This window comes from Mirounga angustirostris, unplaced genomic scaffold (genome assembly GCF_029215605.1).
Source record: "Mirounga angustirostris isolate CCGP_5_RB_7025 unplaced genomic scaffold, mMirAng1.0.hap1 SCAF_11, whole genome shotgun sequence".
Lineage (NCBI taxonomy): Eukaryota > Metazoa > Chordata > Mammalia > Carnivora > Phocidae > Mirounga > Mirounga angustirostris.
This window is the reverse complement of record NW_026991719.1, coordinates 28,033,559-28,052,702: the sequence shown is the minus strand read 5'-3', so window position 1 is coordinate 28,052,702 and position 19,144 is coordinate 28,033,559. Positions and strand designations below refer to the sequence as shown.

The window sequence follows — 19,144 nt, the reverse complement described above, 5'->3', positions numbered from 1 at the left end:
ATGGAAAATATTTGACTAATATTGTCATAAAATTTGAATAGATTGTCCATTATTTGAAAATGTGCCATTTCTGATGAATATGAAATTGCTTTGAAGAGAATAATTTGAAACAAAAAGCAACAGAATTATATGAAATTTGATTGATTATGTAATCTTTTACATCCAGGACTTACTCATATAAGTGCATAAAAAGAAATGGAAGGAATTGGTTTGCTGGCCCAGAGAGTGAGTCCAACTTCTACCTTTAACTGTTTAAACCCACTTCAGGCTATATTATTTTTTTTTTTATAAAATTAAAATAAGGGAAAAACATAGCTAAGAGAAAGCCTGACAATTGATACTCTTTTGTTACTTGACATAATTATGGGGAGAAAAAAATGATTTAACAAAATCAAACAATTTATAAAGGAGTTGAGTTTATTTATTTATTTTTAAGTTTTTATTTAAATTCCAGTGTAGTTAACAAATAGTGTCATATTAGTTTCAGGTGTACAATATAGTAATTCAACACTTCCATACAACACCACGTGCTCATCACAGCAAGTGCACTTCTTAATTCCCATCACCTATTTCACCCCTCTCCCGACCCACCTCCCCTCTGACAACCATCACTTTGTTCTCCATAGTTGAATTTATTTAAATGGGAAACATATTTTCTTAAAAGTACACACTAAAAGGAGTACATTTTTTGTTGTTATTCTTGCCATGCTTCATAAAACAGAAAAAGACAAATGTTCTTTCTTTAGGTAACTGGGTTCAAACTAAAGCCCAATTTAAGTAGTCACTGATTCACTTCGCCACTTTTCTTCCCAAGAATTGTAGGTGAATGAAAATAAGGAAATTTCTCCTGACAACAAAATACATCAGTAACCTTGGTACTGAAAAAAGCAACTCCACCCAGCTTCATCACCACACTCCTTACCTAAGTTAACATTTAGGGGTTTTAGCTATGTATAGATAGACATTAAATCCCTTAGTCATCTTCTTTATTTTTCTGAGAGTTGATTACAGATGACAAAATCAAAGAAGAGACACAGATTTTGTTGCTGGGAATCCATTTAAATTCTGCTCAGGTCAGAGGACTCTGGCTTGTTCTCTCTCTCTCTCTCTCTCTCCCTCCCTCCCTCCCTCTCTCTTTCCCTCCTTCTCTCCCTTTCTCTTGCTCTCCTTGGGTTGAAGGACAGGAAAAAAGTTTGCAAATCTTGCAAGTACACCAAGAATATTACAGATACGCTCCTCTGTGTTTCATAACAGGACCCTTTGGTATCGTCATTTCAACAGCATTTTATTATGAGGCAGGCTAGAGGTACAACCACTGTGAAATGCCATAGAGATAAGTCACTTTTACTGAATCCGCCAATTAGGCAAGGTAGAACAATTGATCCTATATTGGTGGTTACTACTCATTGCAGGCAAAGTGTTAACTCTGGCTAACTGGGAGAAGGTCAGTTTGCTGCAAAATTTGGAAAAACCAATCATTCTTCACAGCTATTGCTTTGGAGAGAGAATTTACAGGTTTACTTTAGATCTGAGTCACCCAAAAGTTATTCTCTTGGGAATGAATAAATTGAACTTCTCCTTCCCTTTGTGAAGGAACATGTCAGAAATAATTCTGGTTGGTTATATATATATATATATATATATGTATATATATATATATAATATAAATATATATAAAATATATTTATATTAAGAGACAGACTTTATTAGTGATGTTGATAAGGAATGAAAGGATTCCCCTTGAAGGAGTCACAATATTATTGAGGAATAAAGGTCTGTTGTGGGCTTGGATATTCATTAATGGGAAAGAAGTTGGCTATTTGGGAGGGTCTTTTAATCAAAAGGGAAGTATTTGACTGAGGAACATTTTGTCTCAAAGCACAGTCAGCCTGAGATGAAGGTTAAGGCGTAGTGTACTAGCCAAGTTTCCAATTCTTCTGAGAGATTTAGACTTTTGTTATTAGCTACATTGGCTTAGTAACAGCATCAACAAAGTCCTTACCAACAAGTTATTAGAATCTGCAGATATAAATATGACATGTGTGCTACATTCTGACTTGAGTGAATGTTCTAGGTTAAGTACTGATTAATACAAATTAAATGACCTCTTAGAAGCTGAGTCACCTATCCTTTCCTTGCAGCTTAGTTAATCCCAAACATTTGGGTTGCTAAGATTGGGAAATCTCTTCTGGTGACCTTTAAAATGATCTAGATGCTCATGTAATGGGGAGGGTTTAGGTGTGATCCTGCTAAAGGATTTGACGTTTCATTTCATTCCATTGCATTCTGTTCTGTATCATTGAACAAACACTTACTAAAGCACAATGAGTGCTCTGAAGAATACAGAGACCTACTGTATATGGAATCTTCCTCAGGAAACTCACATGTTAGTACAGCAGATAAAGACATGGAAACCGAGTGACCATTGTACCAGGCAGACTATGACAAATGACTTGAGAATATTAAAAACAGTGACTTGGTTGGGCAAAGGAAATGAGGTGGGAAAAGTGTAGAGTATGTCACTTGCCTAGATCATGTGTTGTGCTATCCTCAGAGCTAGATGAGTACAACCTGATCATGGAGGGTCTTGAACTCAGGCATTTGGAGTTACTTAATGAGTAGTAGGGAGCCATTGTTGATGAGAAATTAAACTGAAGAGTAGTGATTTAGGAAAATTTATTTAAATTTTTTAGGAAGATATATCTTGTAAGATAAATCAGAGCACAGATGAATAGGAGGCCAGAAGTCATGGTAGGAGGATACTGCAGAAAGTATATAGAGCCTGAATGGAGGCAGTGTCAATGAAAATTGTTAACAAGTGTAGGACACATTTCAGAAATCAACAGCAGAACCAGCAGGACTAAATTTAGGAAATTGAGCAAAGGGCTTGAATTAATAGATTGTGAGACTGGGCAATTGGGAAGCAAAGTTGGATTTTGAAAAATAGACAGTACTAAGATAGAAATGCAATAATTGGGAAGGGGAGCAGGATTCTGAAAAGCCAAAGAATGCCATGGGATCAAGTCATGCTTTTAGTGACTAGTTGGCTCTCTTCCATTTTTAGTAGGATTAAAAATACGTTATTAGTTACTGCTTTGAAATTCTATTTTATTTCCTTTGACCCTAAAAAGTGATTAATGAATGTTTGATGGCTATGGCGATAAAGATAAACATTATAATCATGAAAAAATACTATGCTACAGCCAGAGAACCAGAGAGACCTCTTCTGTATTTCTCCACTGCCTAGCCAAGTACTTAGTACGTAACTGATGCTCTGTAATTTGGGGGGGGGGCCCAGACACTTTATTTTTTTGAGCAGACACTTTAAACAATTCTGACTAGTTTTATCACACATGGAAGCCTCATCATTGCTTCCTTGCAGAGACATGAATCTGACAACTTAAATAAACAAAAAATTATGAGTAGGGACAAGGAAACAACTCATAGATGAAGAAGGAACACGTCTATAAGGCAGCTTACTTGGAGAGATATTATCTCTGGTATCCTCTTACTACCTCTGACATTTGTTCTTTCCTTCTATCCCTGTTTCATTTCCTGTTAAAATTCCTCAATGATTGTAATCCTAGCTAGAATCTTTGTAAATATCACGGAAGATGCCACCAGGAGTCATACCTAGATATGTCCATAGGAATCAAGCTTGTAACCCTCGCTTATGTGGAAAAGGAAATCCATTTGATGGAATCACATTTTTAGCTGGGTACCTGACACAGGGTGATCAATTTGTGAGGAATATATGAAGAGTGGACAAGCTGGGCAAACTATACTATCTGTAATCATAAGACTCTATTCTTAAATTTGTGTGCAGAACTGTGGCCTTGTGAGTCACAGTGAACTTAATATAAATTATAAGGACTTTTTGCCCTCTGGCCTCAGTCACAGGCTAAATTAGGTCTGGTTAGCCCTTTTTTAAAACTGGCCTTACAATTTTGTTAAAGGTTTTTTTTTTTTTTTTTTAAGATTTTATTTATTTATTTGAGAGACAGAATGAGAGAGAGAGCACATGAGAGGGGGGAGGGTCGGAGGGAGAAGCAGACTCCCTGCTGAGCAGGGAGCCCGATGTGGGACTCGATCCCGGGACTCCAGGATCATGACCTGAGCTGAAGGCAGTCGCTCAACCAACTGAGCCACCCAGGCACCCAAAACTGGCCTTACAATTTAATCTTTCTTCCAAGATTCTTATTAAGAAAGGAGAGAGAAGGCCTAGAGAAACTGTACTTTCTCTGTTTTTGGATTCCATATAGACCTTACTTGTCCTTCAAGGGGCACAGAATAGGAACAATGGGAGAAAAACATGTATTCTCTCAAGTGGGAGATCCCGTGACAATATCGCATACACAGCATGATGACAAATATGTTCCAAGAGAGAATATCCAGATAGGAAAGATTCGTAAGAAAATAGTCAAAACACAGCAAGATGATCAATATGTTCCAAGAGAAAATATCCAGATAGGAAGGATCCATGAGAGAAAAGTTAAAAACAGTCAAAGAAACTAAGCCATGCAGAAAAAAGTCACTTGAACCTTCTACTAATGCTCAAAACCCCATATTAAACACTGTTCTGATTAGCATTTATTGCTAAAATGACCCAGTCTTCACACTGCTTTCAAACAATAAGAACATATAGGAGGACCTAACTATTGTGTATGTGTGTGTGTATTTTTAAAGCAAGCCTTGTGGTAGTAGTCTTTAAAATGTAGTAGGTTGAATTCAAGTGTCACCAGAGGGCTAAAACCTGGAACTCAACTGAGTATACACACATACACATACACTTACACACAACAGTGTAAGTTTCTATTTATGTGCCTTATGTTGTGCAGTTATACAAAACAGACATATCTCTCTTATGCATATTTAAGTGTATTAATATCTCTAATATAGAGGCTGTATATTATAGACACTGCAGCCAGACTGCCTAGGATGAAAACATAGCTCTGTCATTTGCAAGGTGAATAACTTGGCAGAAGTTACTTAACCATTTTATGCCTCAGTTTCCCCAAGTATGAAATCAGGACAATGATAATGAGGATATCTGTCTTACAGGGATGATAAAAACATTGGACACATAATTGGATAAAAATCACTTAGAATAATATCTGGTACCTAGAATTATATGAATGACCTTAGCTGTTATTATTGTATAAGACATGTCTCCAAGCTAAATAAGACTGATTTGTGTGATAATAACATTCTTTTGATATAAGGAAGTGGCAAGTTAAATTAGAAAAGGACAATATCACTCTTTATATTTGACAGTTTTATATGCATGATGCTCAGTTTTAATTTTTTAAAGTCTACTTGAGAAGGCATATAATTTCCCATCAATATGCTATAAACAAGCAGCAGATTACAAGGATAACATTATATACTAGATATGCCATTAATGTAATTAAAATAATAATAATAATAATGATGATGATAAATCCATGCTCATGTTCTCTTAACAAATCAAGTTATTCCAGCTAAGAGATTACTAATTGGTTCATTAAAAATCACTGAGTACTAATTCAGTAACATTACATTGCTCAAAATATCACAGCCTCATTTTCAAGTACATCAGTACATCTACTGAAATATAACTACCCAAGACGCCATAATCTTAGAGACACTAGCTTTATTTTTTTATTCTTAATTTGTCCTATAATGCTTCTTTATTAGAAGTTTCTGGCTCTGGGGAAGGTAAAGAAAAAGAAAAAAAGGAAAACAGATGACTCTATCTCTCACTTAAGGAATTAGTCTCATGTAAAGTATCTGTTTTTCTAAACCAATACCAATTAATTTCAGTTTCCTTGAATAGGTAATAGGTAATGCAACATTAATAATGTAAATGAATTATTTACATATATAAAACATTTTCGAATGTATTTTAGGGGAAAGTTTTTCAGAAGAAAGCCACAACAGATATGATAGTATGAATTTTAAGAAAGTAATTTTTCTTGAAAAATATATTCATGTATCTTATAACAAAATGCAAGACTATAAATCCATTCTTATATTAAAAATAAGGTTGAATATGGCACTGTGTCTCTAAGGAATATAAAATTGGTAACTACAGTATGCTATAATTTTATGTTTAATAGTTCTGTTATGAGCAAAATGATTTCTAGTGGTACAACTGGTAGTACTCTGTTATTTAATGGAACTTCATATGGCAGAGATAATTTATACTGGATAATATTTTAGATCCCATTAACAATTAAAGATCTAGATCATCTAATGAGAATGAGAAAACTACTAAATTGGATTTTTTGTAAAAAGCTTTATTTATTTATTATTTTATTTATTTATTTGAGAGAGAGAGAGCAGAGGGGAGGGGGAAAGAATCTCAAGCAGACTCCCTGCTGAGTGTGGAGTCCAACTCGGGGCTTGACCTCACCAATCTGAGATCAAGACCTGAGCCGAAACCAAGAGTCAGATGCTTAACCAACTGAGCCACCCAGGGGCCCCTAAATTTGATATTTTTATATGATGTTCTATAGTTTTGGCACACTAGGAATGTTTAGTAATTAGAAGATATATGATGTGATTATTAAAAGTTTTGGGAATAAATACTGATGCCCAGAGGGACTATTTCCATGGATCTTAGTCTAAGAATTGAATGATAGGGTGATAATGTCAGAAATAGAAGAAAAAACAGCATTTCCTCACCACTTACCAACTCTAAGCATTGTGGTAGCTGATTCTAATGTATTATCTCATTTAAATCCAGTACTAAACCTGTCCTGGAGGGATTGATTGATTGATTGATTGAATGATTTCTCCCTCTCTGTTTTCTTTTTTTAAATATTATGTTCAGTTAGCCAGCATATAATACATCATTAGTTTTTGATGTAGTGCTCAATGATTCATTAGTTGCATATGACATCCAGTGCTCATCACATCACATGCCCTCCTTAGTACCCATCCCCGGGTTTCCCCATCCTCCCATCCCCGTCCCTTCTGTACCCTCAGTTTGTTTCCCAGAGTCCAGAGTCTCTCATGGTTTGTCTCCCTTTCTGATTTCTTCCCCTTCAATTTTCCCTCCCTTCCCCTGTGATCCTTTGCGCTATTCCTTATATTCCACATATGAGTGAAGCCCTATGATAATTGTCTTTCTCTGCTTGACTTACTTCACTTAGCATAATCCTCTCCAGTTCCATCCATTCCGATGCAAATGGTGGGTGTTCATCCTTTCTGATGGCTAAGTAATATTCCATTGTGTTCAATGAGGTTAAGGAGTTGCCTAAGGTAAATTAGATAGTAATCAATAGACTCTGGCTTTTCATCTTGATCTGTCTGCCAAACTCTTTCCCCCTCTTTTCCTAGATTCCAAGGAAGTTTGACTCCAGTAGCTATCCTAGAGGCTAGAGCAAATGCAGACAGTAGCAAGGAGATTGGGCAAGTGTGGCACTTGTTTTCCCTGGCTTGGGAATATCTAGATGGAAGAGATGGAAAGACTGCATTGTAAATCCTCAGACTCAGAGTAAGCAATGCGGAAAGAGCACATTGGTGGTAGCTGCAGATGAAATGCTCAGAATTAAAATGGTTAAGGAAATGACTTTTCAATATTAATCCTGTAGCTCTTTCTTTAAAATTAGGGCAAAAGGAACTAGAAAGGGAACATAGAACAAATTAGGCTTATGATAAGAATAACAGTGATGTTTGAGCAGGAGGATAATCAGTAGAATGGAATATCACATTGACATGCATATCACTTCCTCTGTGCCGCGCCTGAAAACTTCCACCTCATCTCTCTCTCCCAATATTCCTATTCTCTTCTTTTTCATTAATTTTTGTCAGGCTAAAAGCATTTTGTAATTATTTATTAGATTTTCTTGGTGTTCACTTTAATTGCTGTTTTCAATGGTGTATCTATAGGCAGGTCGTATGGATGTCTGCATGCATGCATGGATTACAGAGGAAGGAGGAAAAGTATGAGAATCGAGGTCTATTATTTAGTGATTAAGGTCTGTCCTCCTTACCCCATAATATAGCTTTTCTGATCATACTATTTTTTAGCAATGTATGCGATCGCTAGATCAGTTAGTTTAAAGCTACTGTTGTTAATCTCATGTAAATAATTTGGAAGTTAAAGTCTTACTTCTGGATTTTGTGATGAGCACAGGGTGTTATACGTAACTAATGAATCATTGAACACTACATCAAAAACTAATGATGCAGTGGCTAACTGAACATAATAAAAAAATAAAGTCTATTTTGTCTTATAAAAATAAAATTAAAATAAAATTCATTTTATATTTTTCTAAATCCTAAATATTGGCTGTAACCTCAGTCCTTCATTCCTGGATTTCCAAAAGCACACCCTTTCTGTACTTATGATACCTATTAGAGGATGATAGACAGCAGGAATTAGATGAGGCGAATGAGGTGACTATTGGCTTCTTGCAGTAGGGTTTGAAGTCTTTGTTCTGAATGTGCCTAAATGTGAGATTTTAGTACTAACTAGCTGTTAATGTTTAGTGAGTTCATACTGTGTGCCAGGCAATGTGGTAAGCAATTATATTGTATTCATGATTTCCAACCACCTAAAGAGACAGGTGCTCTTATTATCCCAATTTTGAAAATTAGTAATCTGAGGCTTGGTGTGATTGAAAACTTTCTCAAGGTCACATAGCTGATTGGCAATGCAACCAAAAATCAAACCCAGGAAATCTGGCTCCAGATCCCACACCTTTAAACATGCATATATTTTTATTAGTCTGTCATCCATACCATACCCTATTCTACTTATACTCCAAACAAGGCAGGATACATTAATTATCAACTCTGTTTTTAAAACAATTTTTCATATTTCTTGAACCCTCATTTTGCACTTGGGAAGCTTTAGGTGGGAAGCTTTAGGTTTTTAAAATCTTTCAGATGTCTTTGAACATCTTTCAGATATCAATGAAATGGTCTTTAGAGCCCCCTTTTGGTAGCTTAGGAGTTGGATGAAACATAAACATTTATTTCTTTTTATTTCTTTTTTTTTTTTTAAGATTTTATTTATCTGACATAGAGAGACACGGTGAGAGAGGGAACACAAGCAGGGGGAGTGGGAGAGGGAAAAGCAGGCTTCCTGCTGAGCAGGATCCTGATACGGGGCTTGATCCCAGGACCCTGGGATCAGGACCTGAGCCGAAGGCAGACGTTAATGACTGAGCCACCCAGGCACCCTTAAACATTTATTTCTAATAAAAAGGTAAAAAACAGTGGGTTCTGATATAAAGACTAATATAACTATACAATCACATTTAGTAAGTGGATATCAAAATAAAAGGTCTTCTAGGAAGACCTGTTGAGGTAGCTTTTTAAAAATATCCCGCAAATGTACAACAAAATTACATACTGTATATAGATCCTCCTGAAGAACTAGACTGTACTGTGACCAGTCAGGCTTAGTAAAGTGAATATTAGACTGAAAATAAAATGGCAAATCACTTCCAGATCATTTCATTTAGGGAAGCAGGAGATACAGAGCCTAGACCAGTGTAGAGCTGATGGAAGGAAGGAAATAAGAATGGCCATAAGAGAAAAGGTGAAGAGAAAGATAAATTGCCTACCTTCTCATCATTTCTTAAGAAATCATAAAATTTTCTGATTTGGCCAGGATGTTTTTATTTGAAAATAGAATCAATTCATATCCAGATGTATTGCATTAGCTAATTGTCCATAAGTGTCTAGGGATTTTCTTTTTTTGTTCCTGAGATGGATTTTTTTTTAAATACTACTTTCGTAGGTGTTGGTCTTATCCCATGTTTCTAGAAACTCTTCTAATTTCTTAAGATTTTTTGCAAATTTTATATTTAATACAAGTTTTGTTCTCATCAGCCTTTCTTTTTGTGTACATTTTCTTAGGCTAAACTAAAAAGCTGCAAATTACTTAAATTTAATATTTTATTAAACATCTTTTAATTATATTAATTTAAAGTAATATGTGGGAGGCAGCAGATGGTCTTAGAATCCATGCAATAGCCCATGATCTGTGTTGTTTCTAGTTATGTGTGTGTGTGTGTACGTGTGTATGTGCAAATGTCCACATGCGTGGACTTGATGTTGGCAATTTTATGTTGGTTGATCATTCAAGTAGAAGGAGTAATGAAATAGACTATGCACATAGGTAGCCACTGCCCTTTCCTATTCCATGTTACTGAGTATATACTATGGCCAAAGGAAATATTGTAGAGCCTCCTAGGGAGATTGTGAGAGACCCAACCTTGTTTTTGTGTTCTCTTTCTTTATGTTTTTATTAATTGTTCTTCTTCACCTCTGCACATCAAATCTAGTAATTCCCTAGCCTTACGTATTTCCATTCCTTTATTTTCCAAGCATTATTTCACCTGTGTGCTAATAAAGAGTTAAATCACTTAAGTTGGAGTAAACACTAAAGTGACTCTTCTTCAGTGATCATTCTAAGCCAGTTTTTGAAAAACAACTTGACATGGGTCAGGGGAAGAAGGATTCATTACTACTGATGACATTTGAAGGGAATAGAATTAAAGTCATATTTAAATCATAAATTGTGAATAGGTACTAAGGGAATAACAAATTTGGTCAGGACCTTTAACTACAGAATAATTTATAAGAAATAGAATTATTTACAGAGGTCTAACAAAATCTGTCAAATCTAAGCATTTTTAATGTTAAATTTCACTGTTGGCCTTTTCTCTTGTCGTAAGGAAAAAAAAAAGATTGTTAGTTGACATTAGAGAACAAACATTGCTGACATTTGTATCTATCTAATAATGGTATAGAAATGTAATTAGGAGCCTGAAATTTTTTTTTCATCTGGTAAGTGTAAAAAATGCATTACTTGTATAAAAATAATGGCAAGAAATATGTAATAAAATACTTAGCATGTACTTGTGTGTGTGTAAGTAATTTATATGCTTTTAATCAAGAAAAATATACTTTAACAATCATATTACAGCATTTCAATTTGAAGATATTATTTCCTGATAGGTAAAAATGTTAGCATACTTCTCTGGGGATATATCTATATTTGGAATAATTTGGCTCATAATTTCAGGATTAATTAGCAAATCTACTGTAAATCTCTATTGTATAAATCCAGCTAAGAGAAATTCAAATCCATAAGAAGTAAATATTTAATTAAAATTCATTTTAAAATAGCTTAAAAAATTGTAATGTATTTTAAAAATTAGTAGTCTTGAGAATTTGTGTTTTCTCGAAGAGGGAAGCGGGAAGGCATAGTTTCTACCAATGATCCAGGCACTTATTCATGGATATGTAAGTGGGCAGAGAAATTTAACTTTTTTTTTTTTTTAAGATTTTATTTGTTTTTTGACAGAGAGAGAGACAGCGAGAGAGGGAACACAAGCAGGGGGAGTGGGAGAGGGAGAAGCAGGCTTCCCGCTGAGCAAGGAGCCCGATGTTGGGCTCGATCCCAGGACCCTGGGATCATGACCTGAGCTGAAGGCAGACGCTTAACGACTGAGCCACCCAGGTGCCCCGAGAAATTTAACTTTTTAATCCCACCTCTCTGTATGTGACATTTTTGCTACTTCTAAGAATCAACTTTTTAAAAAAATGAGTTCTAGACATTGGTATTTTATAGTCGTTTGTCTTTTGATGATACTGGGGGCATTAGCAAATACTGTGGTATGCATTCTATTTATTTTCAGAGGGGAGGTCTGGGGAAATAGGAAATATGATTATAATGTTTCAGTGGCTTCTGTTTTGAGGCTATGGAGTGTGCTCAGAAAAGTTAAGTTTAACCCTTTCTGTTTTAATCCCTGATTATGAGTAAAAGAAGAGGTATAATTTGAAAAAATCATAGAAGGGAAAAAGAAATACTGGAAATAACTTAAATCAAATAGTATATGCTAATCTCCTCTGGTGCTATGCACTCTTCAAGAATTTGAGGCACTGTGGAATGCCTTTCCCATGTTCCTTTGTTTCCCTTTACTCACTATATATCCTGATAGGTCTTATGTTTGGTTTTGAAGCTATCAACCCACAACTAACTTTAGTGGTTCTTTGTGTTAGCACTCCTGCAAAAGCATAAAATTTAAACCTGATAAATATGGCAAGAATATAATTTCTAATTATAAAGCAATTAGATAAGCAAAACAAAATCAGAAATCTAAGTGCTGGAAAAAATAAATAGTACATTTGATCACATATGCTTTAGAAAGACTGAACTCGAGTTTAAAATTAGTACTTCACTGATCAAATGATGATTTTCTCAAGTTCCTTTATTAAAATATATTAAAATAGTGAAAACAATAGTTTAGATATAAAAATGTGAACAGTATAGCATTATTTCCTAGTTGTTTTTAATACATGTAATTGTGTATGCTCTCATACTTGAATGGTAGGGAGAAAGAATTTGGCCAAATTAAGGAAACGAACTTATGGCCACCAAAATATTATTTTAATTATTTTACAATTTCTGGCTGACACATTTGAAATGCTCCCAGTCCTGCCTTATATAACTCAGAAAACACAGACTCAACATGACTTTCAAGGACAATTCTGAATGTTAATGTTTCCATTTTCGGCCTCATGGCAGAAAGAGTTTTATTACCCAGTGTACACCCTGGAATGTCAAAGCCGTGATAGGCAGTATAGACTCCACACACAAAATAAATGCATAGTCATTTTATTCTAAATCGCTTCACTTGAAAATATGGCATGAAAATCTAGAGAGAGGAACTAAAAGTAAGTGATTTTATAGTGCTCTAAAATATTGAGACTCAAAAAATAAAAGTCCTGGGATAAAAATGCTCATGTGTTTGAGTTTGTGCTGTGACCAATACCAAATAAGTTCGCTTACATCTACCACAGGGCTTGCATAACTAAGAGCCGGTCTGACAGGTACCAAACATCACTGTTTCACAGGCAAGGACTGCAGATTTTCCAGAAATTAACAGACCTTGTCCCAAACCTACTTCTCCATTCTTATATTATATAATAAAGCGTTCCAGGGAGCAAACTAGCTGATTAGACATTTTGCATACCCATATAGGGATTTTCTAATCACAATGAGGGTAGTGTGATAAGGTCTTGGGGGAACTGGAGCTCCCAGGCAAGATGTCTCAGTTCTAGAGCATCCTTCTCTGTTACTCCTTCTCTATTTATCACTCTTTTTACCCTGTTTATCTTTGCAAGAAAGTTGTATACTATGATTTTTAAAAGATTGGACTACTGTTTTATGGTTGTATGTGATGTAAGTGTAGTTATAATTACAGTTTTTAAAAAGCAAATCCCTCCTATTAGAATGTAATCTTTATCCAAACTCATCTGTACATTTGCCCTTACCCCTCCACCTGGCACCGTTTATTCAGCAACAGTTTATTGATCTTCAGTCACTTGGAATATGTAGTGAGGACAAGGGACATCTCTGTTCTAGTTGACCTTATATTCCAGTAAGTTATACAAACAATACATGACTAAACCAATATATAAGAAAATACTGAGTAGTGAAAATATTATCTTAAAAAAAGTATAGAGATTGAGAGTAATTGAGAAAGAAATTTAGACAGCATCTTCATGAAAAAGCCCTTCTGGGTAACTGACACTTAAAATGAGTCTTGAACAATACAAAAGAGATATTATTTAGAGATATGGAGGAAGAACACTTCAAGCAAAGCAAACAGCTTGACAGACTGTGGGGGAGAAAACAAGTGTGGCCGAAACATAGTATCAGAGGGCAAGAATTGTAGGCAATTAGATTTGAGAGGTGGACAGGTACTAGATGTTATAAGGATTTCTGGGAAAGAATTTGTATTTTCGTTTTTTAAATTTTTTTTTTGTATTTTCCTTCTTATTGTGATGTGACTCCATTGGCTTTTATACAGAGAAATGACATCTGATTTGTAGTTGAGCAGAGGAGAAGGAACCAGCAAAGGAGTTCAAATGCAGTGCTTAGCAAGGTGGGGGGCATCATCAGGAAAGGGTGGTATGTGAAGCTCAAGAGAAGAGAATGAATGAAGAATGGATTTGGGGACCTGGAGGTTGATGGCAACCTTTACAAGAGATGTTTCAAAGGGGTAGTTGGCAAAGAAAATAGTAGGGTAAGGAAATGGCAAGAGTAAGGGTAGAAAACAATATTTTTCAGTGAAGAGGAACAAATAATAAAGCAGTAGCAGGAAGGGTTCGTTGGGTCAAGAGAGTTTGTCTTGTTACAGTTGATCATGATGAGTTTCAGTGGAGAAGGAGATGTTGAAGAAGCCCGAGACAGCAGGTAATTATAGGAGAAAAATCCTTGAAAATGTGAGAGGAGGTGGTATAAGGTGTAGCACATTCTACCATAATTTTCTCAACAGATCCTCCCTCTGTGTACTTCCAAGTTCAGTTAACAGTAGAAATGTGCTAAGTTTGCTGAGAACCACAGCAGAAAATTTGCTTGGAATGGTTCTGGTTTAATAAAAAAGTTTCATTACCCAAAACATGACAGAAATTAAATCCCACATATTTGGAAAGAAATGATTTTTTTGGCATTCAGTTCAGGAGATTATTATTTTAATTGCTTTTAATTTTTTTATCTTTCAGGTGCTTCAAGAAGACTTAGAACAGGAACAAGTCAGGGTCAATTCTCTCACTCACATGGTGGTGGTGGTCGATGAATCTAGTGGAGACCATGCAACTGCTGCCTTGGAAGAACAACTGAAGGTCAGATTATTTTCTTTAATACACTGTGTCATTCAAAATAATTAATTGCAATTCAGAAAAAATTTAGAAAATGTATAATGTAATTTGAATATTGCAAATATTTACAATGCAGTATATTTATTTAAACTAAGTCAAATAAAGCCCCATTTGTACACATTTCCCTTTCACTAACTATCCACTGTTTGTTCACACTAGCTTCCTGGCCTTTGGGGAAATATATGAATGCAGATCTGTTTTTTTTTTTTTTTTTTTTTTTTTTAAGATTTTATTTGACAGAGAGAGACAGCGAGAGCAGGAACACAAGCAGGGGGAGTGGGAGAGGGAGAAGCAGGCCTCCCGCCGAGCAGGGAGCCTGATGTGGGACTCAATCCCGGGACCCCAGGATCATGACCCGAGCCAAAGGCAGACGCTTAACGACTGAGCCACCCAGGCGCCCCAGATCTGTTTTTTTTTTAATTACAGTTGAATAACATGTATTAGAGAACTGGTCAGAGGAATATTGTTTATATCTTCTTAAAACCTACAGTTAAAGAGAGGACAAAGGTAAAAAGAAAAAAACACTCAAAAGGGATCACATTCAGTCATATTGTGAGAAATCAAACACCTTCATATTTTTTTCCTGGACAACTTCAGTTATAGTCTTGATGAGGACATAGCAGGATATATAAGTTTTGTTGGAGAAGATACTCAGCGTTTCAAGCCCTCATTCAACCTGAGTCATAGTAATTATATCCTTGGAAAACATAACCAGCACCTATTAACAAAGAGTAAGGTGGGTATTTTCATATTTTTATCCTTTCTTCCTAATTGGGAACAACATTTTACTGTAAAAATATTGAAAACATTTTCAACAAAACGTATGTACATACACCAAAACATCAACATTAAGGAAAAATACAACTTATTGTTCTGAATGTGATGCACACACACACACACACACACAACTACAGGTTATACTTGAGGCATTCACTTTACCCATGAAATGCCTACCTTTTCTTTGTGATTGTTAGGGGCCAATAGTCTGACATGTCTAAGGATCCACTCAATGTGGGTTTAAATAGCTTTATCAGCACAAGATTGTTCTAAACATAGTTACTCTTACCCAACCTATAACAAAAACAGTTTCTTAAAGCCTTATCTCCGTTTCCTTCTTTCTTTGTGTGAATTGTGTTTTTTTATCCCAGTAAAATGTCATTTCCTCAGGTTACTGCTTTAAACTTCCAGTCTTTAACAATGGTATCTTCTTCTCTATCATTAAATGACAAAAAGAAAATTCTTGAACTGCTACAACTGAGCATTTAACATATATTAGTCACCCATGTTCATTGCTTATGATTCAATGAAATTATAGGGATTACAGATATAAAAAGGCTTTTGGCACCTGTTATTATAATATATCATCACATATATGATCAGATGCATTGCACACATGCATACTTGTGACCAGCTAAAGGGCTGTACTGATAGACCACTGCTACGACCATTTGAAAGGTTTCTGTAGTTCTCATAAAATAGTGTGGTAGCTAATTATAGATGGGTAAAAATCTAATACTCAGCATTCCTCAGAAGTTTTCAGAAAAGGTAAAAGAAGGCTAGGGGGGCAGAAGTTGGGAGGGTGACTGGTTAAAAAAAAATCAAGGCCGACATTTTTCTAAGTCATAGACTATTTCTAGTTAACATGACAACTGAGAAACATCCACTTTGGTATTACCAGACCTAATACAACTAGCTTTAGAATGTAATCATTCCGGGGTGATGTCTGTGGGGCTAAGCCACCTTGAAAAACAGTCTATAGTACTCATAGATCGTGACTGGGTTAGAGCTTACTTAGGATAAATTAAGAGTTGTGGCCCTAAGCTTTTCTGTATTTATTATCTTACTTGCTTTCATTTTTGCCTTATTTTCTGTCTTTATTTCATTGGCCCAAAGATATCTACTAAGATAGCTGTGCGTGTATTGGCTTCTCCTAAATCATACGGACTCCATCTGCATTTGTCCATGATTGCCTCACTATTAATTAGTCTTGACTACTACCTCCTAGCTTTCTCTTTTCCCTGCAACCCCCTTTTCCCCTTTGATACCCTCATTTCCCTCTACATACCTCCTTACTGTGACCTGACTTTTATATAATCTAGACTAGTGTCTAAAAGGGCAGGGTTAGAAGGAATTCTTTGGGGAGAACACCCTGCCTTGAACATTTCTTTCTTCTCATCCCATGATTTTTCCCTGTCTTAGAGGAATCCATGCTTGGATTCTGTGCCTTATTTGACCATTGGTTTGAATTGGTTTGAATTGCTCTGGAATGCTGGGCTCTCATCTGACTTTGACATTTTGGTGATTCTTTCTTAGGTTCTTTGCAAATGATATAATCTAATCTTAACCTAGTTGGATTTTTAAAAGGAAGGGGAAGAGAAAGAGAAGTTGGCAGAGAAGGAGGAGGAGAAGAGAAATAATAAAGGATAAAAAGAGAGATAAACAAATACATTAGAGGAGTCACTTTAACAGCAGCACAAGTATTCTCTGCATATAATAAGAATTCCATGTGTGCTTCAGAAACCACAAGCTATTACTATGTCTGATACTGGGCCCAGAGGAATTCTGTTAGAATAGGAAGAATTTAAGGAAAGAAAAGCAAGTATACGGACTCCACACAAGGGACAAAACTGAAACAAAAACAAAAACAAATACAAAACTGGCATGGATCTGAGAAGGATCCTCGAGGGCTTTTGTTGGAGCTAGGTCTGGTCATCCATAGCTTATTCCCCTCGACTTGTTAGTCTTGAATATTTATCCCACTCCTTTTTCCGCCATCACAGTGCCTTAATCTGTTTTGCTCCATTGTGCTGAGGCACCATCCAGAGCCCCCACATGGATACCCAGTGGTCTTTAGTCAAGAGATGAAGATGGGGCAAACTAGAAAGGGAAGTCCTTGATTTAGTACAGTAAGAGAGGGATGTGTTCTTATCATCTGGAGTTAAAACTCTGAAAATACTCCTCATAGAATATTTTTATGTGTATTGACTTAATTCTATGAACTTTATTATAAGTTAGATTTTCTCTAACTTTCTTTTAAAGATTTTATTGATTTATTTGACAGAGAGAGAGAGTGAACACAAGCTGGAGAAGTGGCAGACAGAGGGAGAAGGAGAAGCAGGCTCCCCGCTGAGCAGGGAGCCTGATGCGGGGCTGGGATCATGACCTGAGCTGAAGGCAGATGCTTAACTGACTAAGCCACCCAGGCACCCCATTTTTCTCTAACTTTTTAAAAAGACTTTTAGAAGCCTTTCTGTTAAAAGGTTTGAAGAAAAACAAAGTTAGGTCAGAACATATGCTTAGGGATTCTAAAAGAGCATGGCTTATGAAGGATAGTATTCTGCAAAGTACAATCTGTTGTAAATTAATTTGATTCTCTCTCAGAGGTTCAACTTGTCCCTCAGCAGTGTCACCACAGGTCATAAACTTGTCCTTAACTTTAACAGTTTCTAGGATGTCAATGCACAGAGAGTCTGATTTGTAAGCAATGATGCCAGTTAACTGATTTTATTGAGAAATAGCTTGGCTAAATAACTGAGATTAGTAATTTATGTAGAGTATTCAGTCCTGGAGGACATTATCATATCTCTTTCTGAGAATCTGCCTTCTGTTTTTCATTTTTTCAGTGAATACTTGCTATGTTCTTATTATGTCCCAAGGATTGTGCTGGGTAACAGAGGTAAAACCGTGAACAAAAAGAGAATTTGTCATTACTTTCCTGGGTCAGGAGTGAGTAATCTGTGAGCCTGCTGCCTTCCTTGGAAACTAGAAACAATGGTAGCCATTTCTCAGGCTCCCTCTTTGAAATCAAATGCTAATTCCTTTCATCCGTGGTCACCATGGTAGGCATGGTAGGCATGATGAAAATGAGCAAATATTTAAGAACGGACAGAACTTATTTCTATGAAGGAAAGAAACAAGGTTTTGTGACAAACCTCAACTGAAATTTGAGGGCAAAAGATGATTTCCTAGGAAAGTGTTTAATCTAGGGTCTAAAGGATATGTTGAAGGGAACTGTATAAAGGGCATGTAAAGGAGATGGGTGGGGGTGGGTAGTTTCCAGGAAGGGGAAATAGTAGATCAAGTGAACAAAGCATCCTCAGGGAACTGAAAAGGGCAAACTTGGCTACAGCTTTGAGGTTCAGAAGAGTGGTGTTAGAGGAGTCTTGGCAGATAGAAGGGGCTTACCCAAATTGCCAATTCTAATTCTTACCACACAAGAATTAGAAGTGGTGTGTGATGCTCAACTCTACCAAAATTCAATCAACAAAAGTGTACTGAGCAGCAGCTCTCTGCCTGGATGACAGCTGGGACTACAACGGCAAGAAGCAGGGGCAACAGTCATGGCACCTGCCCTTCTGGACCTGCACTAATCAAGTGCAATGAAAGGTACAATTATGGCCATGATGAATTCAGTGGGACAAAAATAGACATTGCTGGATGACCTATCTTGCTCTAGAAGGCCAGGAAAGTAGAG

General features: G+C 36.1%; 1 protein-coding gene across 8 annotated transcripts in view; it reads left to right on the top strand.

Annotated features, from left to right (window-relative positions):
* The window catches only part of DMD (dystrophin), a 2,113,108-nt gene that overhangs the window by 622,424 nt on the left and 1,471,540 nt on the right, over window positions 1-19,144 (top strand). For all 8 annotated transcript variants that reach the window (XM_064573900.1, XM_064573902.1, XM_064573903.1 and 5 more), the window contains one exon: window positions 14,515-14,634. In XM_064573900.1, coding sequence (XP_064429970.1) covers window positions 14,515-14,634 — 120 coding nt within the window. The remainder of the gene's footprint in view (window positions 1-14,514; window positions 14,635-19,144) is intronic.